This window comes from Ursus maritimus, unplaced genomic scaffold (genome assembly GCF_017311325.1).
Source record: "Ursus maritimus isolate PB19 unplaced genomic scaffold, ASM1731132v1 scaffold_20, whole genome shotgun sequence".
In the NCBI taxonomy this organism is placed as follows: Eukaryota; Metazoa; Chordata; class Mammalia; order Carnivora; family Ursidae; genus Ursus; species Ursus maritimus.
Genome location: NW_024424453.1, coordinates 10,125,278 through 10,143,285, shown reverse-complemented (window position 1 = coordinate 10,143,285; position 18,008 = coordinate 10,125,278). Strand labels below are relative to the sequence as shown.

Here is an 18,008-nt window from a genome sequence, read left to right as displayed (position 1 = left end):
TGGAATTTGATGGTATGCTAGGGAAATGAGGCAGACAGAGAAAAACAAACACTGTGTGATTTCCCTTATCAAATCTAAAAAACAAATGAACAAACAGAGCTCATAGATACATAGAAAAGAATGGTGCTTGTCAGGGCAGAGGGTGGTTTGAGGGTGGGTAATAGAGGTAAAGTGGGTCAAGAGGAACCAACTTCTAGTTACAAAATAATTAGTCATGAGGGGGCGCCTGGGTGGCACAGCGGTTAAGCGTCTGCCTTCGGCTCAGGGCGTGATCCCGGCGTTATGGGATCGAGCCCCACATCAGGCTCCTCCGCTGTGAGCCTGCTTCTTCCTCTCCCACTCCCCCTGCTTGTGTTCCCTCTCTCGCTGGCTGTCTCTATCTCTGTCGAATAAATAAATAAAATCTTTAAAAAAAAAAATTAGTCATGAGGATGTAACGTACAGCATGCCGATTATAGTCAATAATGTGTAGTGCATATTTGAATGTTGCCGAGAGTAAAAGTCATCACAAGTAAAAGGGAAAAAAAATTTCATAACTTTGTATGGTGACTGGCAACTGGATTTATTGCGATGGTCATTTTGTCGTGTATCCGAATATCAGAGCATTATATTATATACCTGAAACTAATGTAATATTAAATGTTAATTATACCTTAATTTAAAAAAATTACGTTTTCTGATCCGTGAAAGTGGTATACCTTTTCCACGTTTCTAAGTCTTAATTTCTTTCAATGGTGTTTTGTAGTTTTCGGCGTACACATCTTCCACTTCTTTTGTTACATTTATGCCTAAATGTTTTATTCTTCTTGGTAGTATTGCAGATGGAATTGTTTTCTTAATTCCTTTTTGGATTGTTCATTGCTAGTGTATATAAATAAAAGTGAGTTTTGTATATTGAAGATAAGTAAATAAAAATGAGCACTTCCATTTTTAAAGAGTTTGGCAAGGAATTGGCATTCATCATCGTACTGAAATTTTATATGGCATGCAGATGAACAGCTCAGAAGTAGGGCGCTGGAATGGGAGATGAGAGGCTCCCCTTCCCCCTTACTTTACATATTCCTTTCTGAGTTGTATCACTTGGTTTGTAAGTGTGTGAGGAGATCAGAAAAGCATGCTGTGCCTTGTTTTCTACACCTGGAAACGCAAGTGTCATCGATCTTCTATGACTGGTTTGAAAGATGAATGACGGTATCGAAACTCTGAAGGCTTGGTGAGAGAATATGAATAGATGTAAAGGGTTACAGTGGTTATCGCAGTTGCAAAATGAGAATTCTCCTTTCCACCAGTACTTGAGGAAAATAGAGAAAACCACTGTTTGGTACTGCTGATTTCAAAGGAGTTGCTCTGGGACCACTAGATGCTGGGAAACCGAACACTTTCAGGGAAAGGGGCCTTAACAATTCTGTTGTTTTAAGTTTGTAAGTTACACCTGAGTGGGTGAAAGAGGAGTTTCGCTCCAGGTGCTTTTGCAATCCAGTGGGTTTATTACATCCAAAAGGCTGCAGGATCAGGCTCTCGACGTCTGCCTTTCTTCCTTGCTATAAAAATGATGTCTTTGTGCTTTCATTTCCTCACCGCCTGGCTTCTTCAGGGTAATAAGAGAGAGAAGAGAAACACCTGGTCCCCCTCTCAAGGGTATTTCAGTCGTATTTCCCATCCACACTGTTAGCTCTGCTTTGAGGGCCATGCTGCTTATAGTGGCCCTTCTTTGTTCTGTTGAACGCCCCCAAACAAGAATAAGTTCACCTGATCAAATTATGGCTCCAAAATGAAACATAAAGTTTTCCTCTTTCTAGCTTTCCTACTCTTCACGGAATACCACACACACCCAAACCCCTGCACACAGAGACCATGGGAGGTTGGAAGAAAAATCAAAGAACAGGGTCCGACTTCATCTCTCGGGCCTGGTACCTGCTCCAGAAGGCTGCTAGTGTCTGGCCTCCGGTCTGGACTTGAAAGGTATTTTCAGGTACCCTGCACCCTCCAGTATTTTAGGGCAAGAATCGCCACCACTTGATTTTCTCTTCTGTTGTGCATTTTCTCTTTTCTGTGCTGCTTTTCAGCATCAAGTTTATGTGTCCCGTAAGTGGAAGCTTTTCCTGAAACTTTGAGGTTGCATCCAAATCAAAACCGCTTAGAGTTTTTGTTACATCCTCATTTAACTCGAAAAATATTTTCTTTGCCCTAATTTAGCTTTTACTTTAACATAGTGAGATATTCATGACGACCAGACGTTTAGACACCGAACCTCCAGCTGTTATCATCCTTTTATTTAAAAGGTAATGTGATGGTCCAGGGGCGCCTGGGTGGCTCAGTCAGTTAAGCGGCTGACTTTTGGTTTTGGCTCAGGTCGTGATCTCAGGGTCCTGGGATGGAGCCCGGTGTCCTGGCTCCTTGCTCAGCAGGAAGTCTGCTTAAGGATTTTCTTTCTCCCTCTGCCCCTCCCCTCACTCACACGCATGTGCACTCTCTCTCAAATAAATACATAATTCTTAAAAAAAAAAAAAAAGATGTAATGATCTGATCACAGTACTTCAGGTTCCTATCATTCCCAGGAACAGTATGCCCTGGGTAATCACCCAGGAGTGGTCTGACGATGCATTATGAAAGTTTTCAAGGAAGAAAAGGCAAACACTACACACTAGTGCTCCGTGAAACTAACCACCATAATTCTAATTTTATTTGAGAGTTCTGTGGTCATAAATAGCTACGTTTTTTTCTTGCAAGTATAATTCACCGTGGACATTTTAATATGTAAAACGCTCCCTCCTGGAAAGTTATAAACATGAATCAAAATGCAATCTTAAACCCCTCACAGTAATATATCAGAAGAGCAGAAAAGCACTAAAACAAAGGTATGACATTTATTTTTACAAAAGGAATAAACATGAGAAGGGTGTATAAACTTCATCTATGCCCTGCTTTTGAGCTCTGCTGCTGTCTGAAACATTCGTTTCATATCCCTAACTCCTTCCCTCTGTACTCTACTTCCTTTAAGAAAACATTTTGGATTGGCACATTTTGCCTTTCCTTTTTAGCATGTGCCTGAGTTCAGAATGAAACAATTTGCCTATTATTTGTGATTACCCATGAAAGTCCACGCAGAGTATACTGTTACTAAATCAGTTAATTGAGAAACTGAACCTTGAAACAACTGAGACCTGGACACATGTTCAGTCAGTTTTATAACAATTAAAATTAATGATTTTAAGCTGTTTATGCATAAAATTTACTGCCGTATTTGCTATCCACATGTTGAGGACACATCAGAAATACGTTTCTGAAGAGTCCCTGTAAGGAATGCTGGTTCTCCTCAGGGGAAGCGTGAGCACGGTTTCCATCTTGTCCCTCCTGCCAGACAACTTTGAGCCATCCTTGAACCTAAGTCATAACAACTGTGTGAATATGGATAAACATAGTCCCGATAAATCAATTTTCCTGATCATGATTTTTACTTATACAAGTATTTCCTTTTGTAATACTTTTTGGTCACACAAACAAAATCTCCTTGTTCTGTAGAGTTCCTGATCTCTCGATTGTCGTCTTAACACTCCTGGGTTTGCATGCTTTTGTTGTGAGTTGTCACAAATCATGTGAAAATCGAGTAGAGTTGAAGGAAAGTAAATACAATTATATGCTTGTAATCCTCAACGTGCAAGAAATTAAAATACTGATGACTCAGCTGTGATGAAATTAGGACAAACTGACATATCAGTCACACCATCCTGTCTGAAAATGTTTTTCTCTATTTAAAATGACATCAAACTAAAGAAACACATTGGTCAAGCGTCTCCTCTCTGTCTTCAAACTTATTTTCTTTCTAAAGAAAAATTCACAGAAATGTTATTTGGATTTTTTTTTAATTCCCCAATTTTTTATATGAATGTCTTAGGCATGTTACTGGAGATAAAACCCATATTTAGTTAGAATTTATCAGAGAGTTGTTACATATGGCCCTCTCTCAGTTCTTTTTAAGAGATCAAAATAGGACTCACATCTGACATCCCACAATAGTTACTGAAATTGTAGCTAAAATGCGGATTTGGGCAGCTGACTGTGTACTGCTTACCTTGCAAAGCAGGGTCTGGAAACAGTTCTGGTTTAATCTCATTGTACTAATTACTATAAACTCCTTCCGTGAGTAGGATAATGATTGCCCATTAATTGTTGTCCTGAAAGTGGTATAACTTCAGTGAAGCCATTAGCTAATAATATAGGATTGTCTTAAGTGTATGCCTGTGTGCTGGCATTTAAGAGGTTATCTGAAGTCCAGAATTGTCCATTTTTCAATGACTGTATAGAGATATACGTAATGGTCTGTTAAGATGGGGATATTACTCCTGTTGCAAAAAAGTGCTTAACGATGATTTTGTTTTTTATTTTATTGAAGTACAGTTGACATACAATGTTACATTAGTTTCAGGTGTACAACATAATGATTCCGCAACTCTATACATTATGCTGTGCTCACAAGTGTAGCCGCCACCTGTCGTCATACAACCCTATTCCAATGCCACTGACTGTATTCCCCATGCTGTACCTCTCATCCCTGTGACTTATTCCATAACTGGAAGTCTGTACCTCCCACTGTCCTTCACCCATTTTCCTCATGCAGGAAATCGTGTTCGCTGTCTGTATTTATGAGTTTGTTTCTGCTTTTGTTCATTTGTTTTGTTTTTTAGAGATTCCACATATAAGTGAAATCATGTGCTATTTACCTTTCTCTGCCTGACATCTTTCACTTAGCATAATGCTCTCTAGATTCACCCATGTTGCCACAAATGGCACGATCTCACTCCTTTTTAAGGCTGAGTGATATTCCAACAATGATTATTGTTATGCAGTCATCATAACATCTGAGCAGAAAGACATGGGAACATTGGCACCTACACAGACAAACAGACAAATCTATTTAAGAAGCACCTGGATTTCATTTTGCAGTCATCATACAAATGTATGATGGAATGTAGCTGGAATGCTGCATTAAAAAGATAATAATTTAAGATGGCAGTAATCAGAGGCAGATTACCTGAAACTACCTGACAAGGGGGAATCTCAGTGTCAAAATAAGCCAGGAAATTAAAAAAATTTATGCTTGAATCTGAAGTTTTCACAATTGATACTTCAATATTCTGTCAACTGCTCCAGAATTGTTGGTATAGTTACCTTGTATTAGGAATATGAAGGTAAACATATTTCAAGATGTCAGTCCATTTGCAATTTCCAAAAAGATACATCCGAACGGGTTTTATACTATGAGATGCCTCCACAAAAATTCATACAAGTGAGCTAACGGTTTACACACCTGATACATTCTGATTTTTCCGGAAGTAGAAATACTTTCAAATGAGAAGTCTCACCTAGTGAGCTAATATTAATTTGTGGATCCTATTTCAAACAGAAAGTTGAGATTCATCTTGGAATAGTAACAATGCTTTTATTGTGGTGAGCAGATTGAATCAGATAATAATAGTATAATTGTAACAAGTTCTTATGTTTTTCCTAGGTGGATAAGCGGAGCAGCTGTAGTCAATGCATTTTATTCTTCAGGCAGAAATCAGATAGGTAAGGCCTATTCCTAAATAATTGTTTAATATTTCTCTGTTGCTACCAACTTGTAGTGCATTGCATGCCCAATTTATAGTACTCCTCATAAAAGCACAGCTGAGGCTGAGTTATTGATTTATTGAATATACTCCTTGAAAGTAAATGCATCCCTGTACCTCTTTTCACTGTAATAGCAAATTTTAAGTTAGTACAAATTACATTAAGTGGTTTTCTTTCTTTTGCAATGTTCTCATTTGTGGCTAAGTGGTTTATCTTATGTCTAAGTGCTTTTATTTTATTTCTAAATACTTTTTAAACATCTCTTTTAGCTCCATAAAGTTATATTGACTTTAAGACTCTCTAAGCATCAGAATGTTGAAGGGGTTTAAGGTTCCAAGAACCAGCTTTGCAGAGATCCAGTTCTCCTGGCAATTCTGTACCCTGGCCCTGGTGGGGATGGTCCTGATTTGTACCGCCTATTTTTCTAGACAACTCCAAAGGTCTCAGAAAGTTGAAAAGTCGGTTATATTAGGTTGAACCATGTGAAATTGCATTTACTTAACTACTTTTAATCAAAAAAGAAAAAAAGTATGTTCAGTAATAGTAATATTACAGGAATCTGTGTAGAAATTAATACATGAGTGAATGATATAATGAATAACTAAATGGCTTAATATAACAACATATATTGATTCTCTTCCTGGGAAGACCTTGAGATCTTTAAATTCTTTCTTAAGTATTACATAAATAAACCCATTTTTCCCCCTAAGGATTTTAAATATGTAGAAAGGCACCCAACAGATTCAGTACTACTGAAGGTATACCAAGCAAACAGTACAGTCAACTTCTCCAGGTGCACGTAGTCCAGCCCTTCATTTCTAAGTGTGGTCAAGAATCAAAAGGGAAAATAATTTCAGCGCTATTCTAAAATAAATATTTCAGAGGCTGTCCTTTACCTCATTTTTCTTGAATTCTGTTACTAATTAGATTAGAAATGATGAAAAATCCTGCAAGATTTTTACCATTCACTAAAAAACATACTTTAAAGAAATTATGACTCTTATTTTATTTTAAAGTTTGATTATAGCTTTCCCCATTGCTTTTAAACCTAGGAAGAGTTAAAGTAAGAAACTATCTACATTTTCTTCTAGTATTTCTTTGGTCTTTATTTTTGGAGTAAATCTTTAATCCATCTGGAATTTATTTTGGTACATGACATGAAAATGAATTATATAAAATAATCAGAAAAGTTTCTTTAACTAACATATAAATAATAAGTAAGGCATGTGCACCTGTTAAAATCAATTAGCTCAAAGTCTAGGCTAAGACATCTCCCAGCTAGTGCAATGATTACCTAAACTCAGACCAGAATTTGTTTAATGATCAACTCAGAACCCATGCAGTCTGTTCTTTGCAATGTATTCCTAGAAACTGTTCACACGCTTTCTTAGAAGCACCTTTCTCTTTGGAGAGCCTTCACTTTGTTTTTCTGTTTTGTTTTGTTTTTTGAGAGAGAGAGAGCATGCATGCATGTTCACATACATGTATGGGGGGGCATTTGCAGACAGAGAGAATCTTAAGCAGGCTGCACACCCACCATGGCGGGGCTCTATCTCACAACTCCGAGATCATGACCCGAGCCAAAATCAAAGAGTCTGATGCTTAACCGACTGAGCCACCCAGGCGCCCCAACGTGAAGACTTCTTTTTGATATTCAAGTCGTTTTATTGGTGTAAGATCTAGTTCATTCTGGACTTGAACTTAAACAGGATAATGACCTTCTAATGAAATTCCAAGGCAAAGTGAGACAACCTGGGCTTTGTTCTGTATTAAGGGATATAGCTTTATTTTAATCCAGTTCAGGAAGGACCCTGGATCCTATCAGACCTGATGCTGATTCATTCCAACAAGAAGGACCGTCTGTAGGACCACCCTGGCATATTCATCCCTTCAGCCCCTCTCTAGGGCAGATTCACACAGTTTAAGTCAAGACAGTACCTTGTTTGGCTCCGAATTACCCCATATCCCTGGAGCGAGCTCAAATTTGGTTCACCTCAGAGATTCCCTGATCAGAGAAGACCGGGGAATGATCTCAACTTGAACTTAATACCCTCAAACCAAAGAAGCACCCAGCAAAAGAAAAAAGAAGGTAAAAGTGGCCTAACATTTCACAAAATAGTTATCCTCTGAATAATCAAGAATTGGCTACAATAAGCATTCTTAATAAGAAAGACCTTTAAAGACTCTCAAGATAAATTTATCAGATAGAAATTTGAAATCTGAAAAATTGTTAATGTCTTTTCATATGCTCGTCTGCTAATAACAGCAGTTCAGAAGAAGGGAAAGTGTCATGCGAGAGGAGAAATCTTTGACATATGTACGTTTTCTCTTTGACAATTCATTTAAATCTTCAAAGTGGGGATTGTCTTAACTAAAAATAATTGAAGATCCAGACCTCCATCGTTCTCCTTGATGGAAGTGAGTTTGTGGCCGTGTGTGTGTGTGTTTCTCTGTCTGTTTACATTCATAGATATACAGCTTTTAATTTTGATATCATGCATTACAGAATTAGAATTGGCATAGAATAGCATATGGCTTGGGGCAGCTGGGTGGCTCAGTCGGTTAAACGTCTGCCTTTGGCTTGGGTCATGATCCTGGAGTCTGGGGATGGAGTCTTGCATCAGGCTCCCTGCTCGGTGGGGACTCTGCTTCTTTCTCCACCTCTCCCCCAGTTTGTGCTAACACACACACTCTCTCTCTCTCTCTCAAATTAAATGAATAAAATTTAAAAAAGAAAAAGAATAGCATATGTCTTGTAAATGACCCTCCCATCCTCACAGAAGTACCTTAAATTAGATCACATACAATTTCTTATGGGATTGGACTCATATAGGGAGTTATTCATATTAATAATTTCTTCTTTTTAATTCAATTTCCACCACTTTTTTGTTATAACTCACACAGGTGGACTGTATTCTAAGTTTTATGCACCCCTGCCACTTCACGTCAATTAAAAAAAAAAAAATCAACTTCCCAGACAGGAAGGCACACTGAAAGTGTTTAATTCACTGTCTCTTACTCCCCACACATTGGCTCCGTAGAGCCCCAGAAACCTTGCGTGGATTATTTAGTGTATACCACCTGGAGGTATGGTATGTCAAGGTATGACTACCTTGAAATAATTTTCTAAAGTTACCTTACTTCTTCTTAGGAATCTTATTTTCAGACTTGAAAATCAAGAGCAAATGTTTCCAAACATATTGATATTCCATTTAACATAAAAAATAATATTTCACTTTTTCCACCCCAAATTGATTTTACCTGATGTCATCAAACTTTATATCAAAGATTCTGAAATTGAATTGCTTGCAGCCTTAAAAAACTGAACCAGGGAACCGAGGGCATGGGAGGTAGGGAGAAACATAATTTTTTGTTTCATGGACCAGTGACATATTTAATTAACTAACTTGTTGACAATCATGAACATAAAAAATGTACAAGTAAGCAGTTGGGTGTTGTCAACAGTTGTGAAGTCTGCTAGTAACAGCAGTAGGCGAATGGGGAAAATCCTCCTCGCTGAGATGTAACTGACAGTGTAAAAGGAGAAATCAGAATTTGCAAAGCTGAACTTGAACACTAGTATTTAATATGAGCCATAAAAATCTTATCACTTGCCTGAAGAGTGACATATCAGGATCTAATTAAAGCAGCAGGATCTTTACAGTTAATGTTTAGTCTTGATAGCACGTTTCATAAGAACATTTTATATGAAGGGCGGATTTTAATCAAAGGACATAGTGTGGGAGATAGCATTCACTTTAAGTTAATAAAGTACTGCACATCATTTTAATACTTTAAGCTAAAAATAATTTCTCGGCACTGTTGATAACTCAGGCAGCTACATGTGAGGTATAACTTTCATCGAAATTCTCCAAGGACAGCAGTATTTATTTTCTAATTATTTTGTCATTTTGGATGTTATGGCATCTTTCCAGATTTTTTTTTTAAGTTCTGGAGAACACTTAAATTGTCCAGCATATTTTTTAAGTCTCTTCTGTAAACATCTACTATTTATCTTTGAAATCCATGCAAGGCTCTGCCATCTTCTCCCCACCCGAAAGACAAAGAAACAACATTAGCTACTATGTGAACTAGATCTTAGATTTCTTAAGGTCAGGGCTCTTCCCTTCTGTTTTTGGAATCCCACATAGTGATTGCGTAGGGCTTTACATGCAATAGGTGTCTATGCTAAAGATTCTTTTTTTTTTTTTTTAACTACAGAACATAATTCAGAAGATACTAGAATTTGAAAACATGAAAGATGAAATTGCTAAGTTATGGGCATTATGAGGGGGGGAGAGGGTATGAGGGAGATGAAATAGGAGAGGACCACGGAGTCCAAGGCCAGGAAGAAGAGGCTGTATTTAGTTAGAAAGCATGAAAGCCATCCTTTGGAAGGCTTTTTAGTGGGGGAGGATAATGACCAGAGTTACACTTTAATCTGGCTGCAGAATGGATTAGATTTAGGATAGGTTGTAGTTGGGTGAGACAGGAAGTGGAAAAATCATGTAGGAAATTAAGTAATTCTTCAGGAATGATAATATGAAGTAGGATGGTGGCAATTAAGACTGATAGGAGGAGATAAACAGAAGAAACGCTCCTGGAAGGAAGGTACATGACCTGTTTTTCTCCTAAGTAGACTGTGTAAGACTTTGTAAAAAACAAATGAACAAATAAATTAATAAATATTTAAAAAATAAAAAAATAGTTATCCAAGATAAATAGAAAATGTTCATGTTGGGTGATTGAGACCCTTTAAATGCCACTAGCAGAAATAAAGTCAAAAGAGTGACGGCTTAGAAGAGAAAATGATGAATTTGATATTTGACACATGAAATTTAAAGATTGTAAGACGTCTACATGCAGAAAGCTAGACAAGTTAACTCAGATGTCAGGGTACACATAAAAAATATGTGATTTATTTATGTCGTGAAGTCTCTGGGACACCATGGTAAGTTCATTTGCTCTCTCATTTGTCATTGATTATTCACCTATTCAACATATTTCCTAAGCACCTATTATGTTCCAGGGGCCATTCTAATTTTAGGTGCTGGAGGTAATGAATTAAAAAAAACAAATGGACTCAACAAATAAATAAACAAATGTACCGATAGACACACAAAACTCTGCTCTCGAAGGACTGATATTTGAGGTGCTGGAGCAGGTGAGGATGACAAGAAAAAGAAAGACAACAGCCAAAAATAAGGGCATAAATAGCCACAGATGCCTTGTTGAAAATAACATAGGGCAATGTTGTTGGGGAATGTCTCCGATTGAGGATCTGTTTATTTAACACACTATTGTAGAAGGACAAAATGTTAGAGACGAGACTAAAAGTAATACTTGTGTTATTTTTTAGTATTTGTGTTATTAAGTAAGTGTTTTTCCCAAATATTTGCAGTAGGGGGGAAAAGTCCTTCTGAATGAAGATGATAATTTCCCCTTGCTCTAAACTCCTTATAGCCAAAAGCAATCTTAGCAGAGTTTGTAAAGTGAATGGTGATTATAAATCATAGATCATGGTGCCGCTTTGGGATGAACTCTTTGTCATCGATCATAAAAGACCTACCTTTGTTTCATCACAGAAGATTTTTGTATACAATTAAGTGAAACTGACATACTGGAAAGTAGCTTAGCAGGCAGAGAGCCCAGCCCAGGCCTGCCATCACAGAAGAATGACACAAATCATCTTTAACCATCTTCTTTCCTTGTAGTCTTCCCAGCTGGCATTCTGCAGCCCCCCTTCTTCAGTGCCCAGCAGTCTAACTCGTTGAACTACGGGGGTATCGGCATGGTCATAGGACATGAAATCACCCACGGCTTCGATGACAATGGTAAAGTGCAATGGACACTTTCCTTTGAGACACATCCTAAAAAACCTGAATAGAGTTATTATACTTGATCAATGCAAGAACACATTTAATCATCAGGGTATCGTTGGTTAATGATCATACTTTTAGTGTTCCTTTTAAATTGTTGTTTAGGAAGATCAGAAATGTCTAGTAGTGAGATAAGCTATGTGTGCTTTGCACTCTGACAGAATAACACAAATATTCACATTGAGAAAACACTGCGGTGTTTGTCAACACCAATGATAATGTTTGGTCTTATTTCATGATTGTTTACATATTATCTATCTGGACTTCTAGAGGACAGGGTTCATGTCTTAAAATCAGATATAAAATCAAAAAGTAATGTGCCTGTAAGACTTTTCAACTCCTAAAGGACAAGAACTTTTTTTTTTTTTCCAGCCTTTACCTAGTTCAGGACTTTGCAAATAATGGGCACTTAAATGTTTATACGCTGCCTCAAACAGAAAAAATAGATTTAGGGTTTCGATGAAATTCGAGAGGCATAGAAGTAAAGACATGAGACATGAGATACATAGAGAAGTGATAGTTGAAGCTATGACAAATTACTCAATTCAAGTATGTAATAATTTTCACAGGTTGAGTACTAATACCACTTCCATTTTTTTTTTTTAATGGAAAAAAGCAGAGGCACACGAAAGGCTTGCTCAAAGTTACAAAGCTAGGAATTAGTGGAATCAGGATGTGAATTCAAGTAGTTTTTCTTTGTAGCCCTCTTCTCATTCACTATGCAACTATTTAAAAGGAGGATAAAATGAAGTGTTAAAACATGGCGAATAATGCCACTGTAGTTCAAAAAAAGGGAAGATGGAGGTACTTAGGGTTAGCAGGAGAGCTCCAGGAGGAAGGGTGACTCTTTCTTTGTGCTTGAAGTAGAGGGAAACTCGGAGTCCACAGTGTCTTGTGAGGGGTTTGAGATATGAAATGAATGTAGAATAAAAATAGTGTTTTTCAATCTCAAAATATCAAATTAAACAGACTTGGTCCATATGAAAACCATCCAAGAGAAACAAGTCACGGTTTCAGTAGCGGCTTAGCTGGTGGCCTTGGCTGAGATATCAAGAACCATGTGGATACAAAGCCTGGATCAATACGAAGGCCCATCAGCAAAGCAGGCCCTCACAGTCCACGTTTCATCCACGTAGGATGAGAAAGGGGAGCAGTTCCTCTCATTACCTGTCCACTTGTCTCACACAGTGGTATTTCAGTCCTTGCCTTTTGAATTAAAGATATCTTAATCATAATTCTTGATGTAATGAGTTCCCCTTTTACTTAAATCATTATATTACAGGCAGAAATTTTAACAAGGATGGAGACCTTGTTGACTGGTGGACTCAACAGTCGGCAAATAATTTTAAAGACCAGTCCCAATGCATGGTGTACCAGTATGGAAACTTCTCCTGGGATCTAGCAGGTGGACAGCATGTATGTTAGCGTTCTCTTGAAAAGTTTTAGATGTATTCAATCTTTGCTGTTGTTGTTGTTGCTTTATTTTGAGTATAGATGACACATAATGTTACATTAGTTTCAGGTGTCCAACTTACTAATTTGACAAGTTAACACATTGTGATATGTTCACAAGTATAGCTCCCATCTGTCCCACTGCATCGCCATTACTGTATCATTGGCTGTATTCCTTATGCTCTGCTTTTTTATTCCTGTGACCTACACTTTCCATACCTGGAGGCCAGTATCTCCTCCTCCTCTTCACCCATTTAGCCCATCCCCCTAGCCCCTTCCCCTCCAGCAACCATCAGTTTTCTATATTTATAGTTCTGATTCTGCTTTTCGTTTGTTTATTCTTTTTTTTTTTTTTTTTTAGATTCCATTTATGAGTGGAGCTGTATGGTATTTGTCTTTCTCAGTCTGACTTACTTCACTTAGCATAATACCCTCTAGGTCCATCCATGTTGTCTCAAATGGCATGATCTCATCCTTTTTATGGCTGTGTAACAGTCCAGCATGCGTGTGCATGTTTCACTTCTTCCTCGTCCAGTCGCCTATCCATAGACACTTAGGTTGCTTCCATGTCTTGGCTAATGTAATGCTGCAGTAAATAAATATATCTTCTCAAGTTAATGTTTTCATTTCCCCTGGGTAAATACCCAGCAGTGACATTATTGGATCATATGGTATTTTTTTTTTTTTTTTTTTTTAAGATTTTATTTATTTATTTATTCGACAGAGACAGAGACAGCCAGCGAGAGAGGGAACACAAGCAGGGGGAGTGGGAGAGGAAGAAGCAGGCTCATAGCGGAAGAGCCTGATGTGGGGCTCGATCCCATAACGCCGGGATCACGCCCTGAGCCGAAGGCAGACGCTTAACCGCTGTGCCACCCAGGCGCCCCGATATTTCTGTTTTTAACTTTTTGAAGAATAGATATATCCAATCTTAAGTGCATTATTGATGCCTTCTTAACAATCCAAATACAGCTAAACATCTTTAAGCATCTTTTTTTTTTTTTTTTAACAGCTCAATGGGATTAATACACTGGGAGAAAATATTGCTGATAATGGAGGTATTGGCCAAGCATACAGAGTGAGTAATAATATTTTTTCCCATTTTAGTGGTCGGAGTGTATATTTATCATATTCAATCATTCATTTAAGGCCTTTTGCAAAAGGCACATATAATGTAGGCAGTAAACAATGAATAGAAAGTAGAAAAGACACGGGGGAAAAGGAGATTGTAAGTATGCTAACCAGAAAGGGCAGTGTGGTTACGAGTGACCCGAATAGTCTAGATTTCTGAGAAGCTGAGACCGGGAACCCTGGAATGTTACATCAGCAGAAATGAGGAGATATGCAAGTTCCACAGCGGAAACAACATTTTTCTAAGAAATATGCTCTGAAATATAATTTTTTTAGAAGAGGTGCCTCATCAAAAGGATTATTTCGGTCATTGATCAATGTACTGAAGGGGACCCTCAGTTTCACAGCAGGTGAGGCAATATTGGGAGCTATAATCAGCATAAACCCCAGTCCAGTTACAGTGACCCAGTGAGGGACTGACGTGATACAGCTCCAACACATGGCCTTGTAGTCATCCAAACCGTTACACCCAGAGCAGTATGTTGATGGAACATCCCTTAGAATCTCACTTAGATTTCCATTCCTTCTTGCATTCAGCAAACACTTGTCGAGGACTTCACTGTGTGTTTGGCACTATTCTCAGTGCTGGAGACACAGTGTGAACCCTCCATAAAGTAAGTCGTTATTTGATGATTAGAGCAGAATGAAAGGATGGTCTAGTGGATGCCATGTGCCCAGGAAAAGGTAGGGATTTTCACCAAAGAGTAGAGGAGTACTGTCTTGGAAGCAACAAGGAGTGAGGGTAGCTTGAGTGTTTCTTCCAACCCTGAGGTAACTCACATGTGGGGTAGTGAGCAGCGTCTGCTTGAGAAGGTGCAGGGGACCGAGTGCCCCAGGACACACCAGGCTTCTCCAGACGAAGATGGATGGAATATTCTATGCAATGGATGAAGATGTAGGATTACTTGTCTAGCATAGAAATGTACGGGTTAGCAGGGGGAGGAGGGCCTCAGTGGTTGGGCAGGAAAGGGGAGGCTTCAGAGCGCTGGGGGAGAGATGACTGGGAGCACCTCTGACATGGCAGTGACTGTAGATGATCAAAGTAGGACATTTGGGAGATTAAGCTTCCTGCAAAGTTTCCAAAAGAATGAGTCCCAGCAGAATCCTGGGGGCTGGTAGAGTGCTGCTTCCTTGAATGCTTGGTACTCTTTTGACCAGATGCCAGGCAATGTACATTTTACCTCTATGGGTGCTAGAGATTTTTGTTTTCCTACAAATTTCTTGAGCTTTATACTTGGGCACAATTAACTTCCTCAGAAATGGTTTGATCCTTCTGAACCTTGCTTTTAGAACTTGTTAGGTGGCACTAGGGTCGTGCTCAGCCTAGGGAAAGTTATTCTCCACTGCTGAGGCAAGACCCTACTGTGTGAATCTTGAGAGGCCCGTCTGATCGCTAGAGGTCCTCTCCCGTATAGCTTTCTCCTCTTTAGGACCCTGTCTTTGGTGTCCTTGAACTCTCAGCTCCTTCTCCTCAACTCAGGCAGTCCCTTGGGCTCCAATGGAGTTTCTCTTCTTTATGTTGTAGCCTGGAAATGCTTAAGGCAATAAGCTGGGGCAATTACAGGGCTTACCCTATTTGGTTACCATGTCAGAGAGCTCACTCTCTTTTTTGCCTGATGTCCAGTGTCATGCACACCATTGTTTCATATATTTCGTCCATCATTTGGTGGTTTCAGCAAGAAGGTAAATCCAGCCCCTCTCACTCCATCTTGCCTGGAAGTGGAAGGCATTGGCACTCTTAATACTCCCACAGTTATTCTAATATGCAGGCAGATTAAAAATCATTGCTGTAAAAAGGCAACCAAAATCTGGGTTGATGGCACTTCCAGGAAGATCTTTACCTAAACCAGGTATAGACTTACTATAATGAAGCAAATTACAAGTGTGTAAATATTTTTTTATACATGAAATCATAGCGTCTACTACCCTGTCCCCTTGCTAGATTGTGAGCTCCCTAGGAGGGAGTATGCTCAAGTCTTCCCCATGTTCCTAGCATCTTTACATAGTAGAGACTCAATAAATCTATGTTAATGGCAAGGAGGAGGAAATGGAGTATATCTTCTGCTTATCGAATTGATCACTTTCCTTTGTATTAAGTTGGAAGTAACACATCTCAGGAAGTTTGTTGTAAATTCCTTAAATATGTTTAGCAGAGGAAAACTACATTTTTCAATAGTATTCCTAGAGCCTTAAGAATTAAGGATATTTTCTGACATTCAAGTAACCTAAATTCCTTCTTCCTAATGTAACTGAGATTCAGTCTATTTTGCCCTGTCTTCTGGGGTGCCACAACAATTGCTCATCTTTATTCTTAGAATCATAGGATACTAATTTTTAAGAGATCTTAAGGAATCCCTTGATATTTGGTGTGAATCATTCAAAGTCTGGTGTAAATCTTTTTTGCTAAGCATAGTAACTGAGCTAAATATGGCAATTACAGACTGACTCCCCTGGCAATCCGTTCTTCCAACTGGCAAGACTTATCCATCTATCTATAGAACAACATTTAGATAAGTTTTTTTTTTATCATTTATATAAGTCATCCATTCATTCAACTGACATTTATTGATCATTGACATTTTCAGAGCATTTGTAAATAAATCTGGTTTTCTTTCTAATCCATGAAATAGTTGTAGGTTGCCATACGTAAATAGATGATTATGGTGATCCTGGTATAAGAGGTTAATTACTGGGTTACATGGTCTTTTGCACAGGTTTATACAGAAATGTAGTAATTATAAACATCATGTTTCTATTTCATCAACTGCCTAGGCCTATCAAAATTATGTTAAAAAGAACGGTGAAGAAAAATTACTTCCTGGACTTGACCTGAATCACAAACAACTATTCTTCTTGAACTTTGCCCAGGTATTGTATCTTTCTTGATGGATAGATACGAGAATCATGTTGAGTTGTAATTTCATAGTTGGTTAGATATTGCATGCTGCGTTTTCTTGTTTTAATCGGTTGTGGCAGAGCATTTGACTTGGCTGACTTTCACTATTTATAACAGACTATCAGCTCATGTTAATGGTAATTATGCTCCTGGCTGCCAATCACTGAACACTATTTGAAGAGTAAATGGTTGAGAAATGCAGAGTTCCCATTTAATTTTCGCGTACAAATAATCTTTGATTGAACCTAAGCCCACTGCTTCCCTTTTTCTGTTCCTACCCTAGGTGTGGTGTGGCACCTACAGGCCGGAGTATGCTGTCAACTCCATTAAAACAGACGTTCACAGTCCAGGGAATTTCAGGTGCGTGGGTTTGAACATCAGCCAAGGCGCTCCAATATTGACTCCATTACTTCCACATTTGGAAATTGGCTTTTTCTAACTCTGACTATAAATTTGGAAATCCGGTGGTTGTTTTTTTTCTTTTGAGGGTCACAGATAGGATCAACAGAACACAGCAGGATAAATGTCATGTTTACACGAGCATAGCCTTGACTGCCCTTGCCCTCGGAATGTACATGACTTATGCTTAGTGCTTGATGGATTCCAGCAAAGAGGTGGCCTGAGAATAGTGGCCCTATTTAAAGCTAGCACAAAGACATTTTTAAGAGGCTAAGAAAAGTTTAGGCTTGGCACTAGTGAGTAGCCATTCCAAGGAACGATTGCCATTCAACAAAACAGAAACGTGGTTTAATTAGAGGCCGTCCAACATAAAATAGTTATCTCCAGAGCTCCGGGAGAGAGTACCTCGAAGCAGAGGTCAGAGGACAGCCCATCAAGGATGCTGGAGAAAAATGCTCTGTAGAGTGGAAGGTTGAGTTAGAGGAAATCTCAAGTCCTTCTGAGATCAGAAAATCTGAGAGAGCGTTGTATTGAAAGAGAATCATTCTAATCAGCGTTTCAATGTTACACTCTGAAAAACAACTTAAAATTTCGTAGAGTGCTTGGAAAACAGTTTGGGAACAAAAGAGAATTAGTGAGCT

At 38.5% G+C, this 18,008-nt stretch overlaps 1 protein-coding gene across 1 annotated transcript in view; it reads left to right on the top strand.

Annotated features, from left to right (window-relative positions):
* Positions 1–18,008, top strand: part of MME (membrane metalloendopeptidase) — a gene marked incomplete at its 5' end in the record, with an annotated part of 95,967 nt that overhangs the window by 69,762 nt on the left and 8,197 nt on the right. Inside the window, 6 exon segments of the mRNA XM_008706906.2 lie at positions 5,510–5,568; positions 11,325–11,444; positions 12,772–12,905; positions 13,954–14,019; positions 16,845–16,940; positions 17,252–17,328. Of these exon segments, the coding sequence (XP_008705128.1) occupies positions 5,510–5,568; positions 11,325–11,444; positions 12,772–12,905; positions 13,954–14,019; positions 16,845–16,940; positions 17,252–17,328 (552 nt within the window).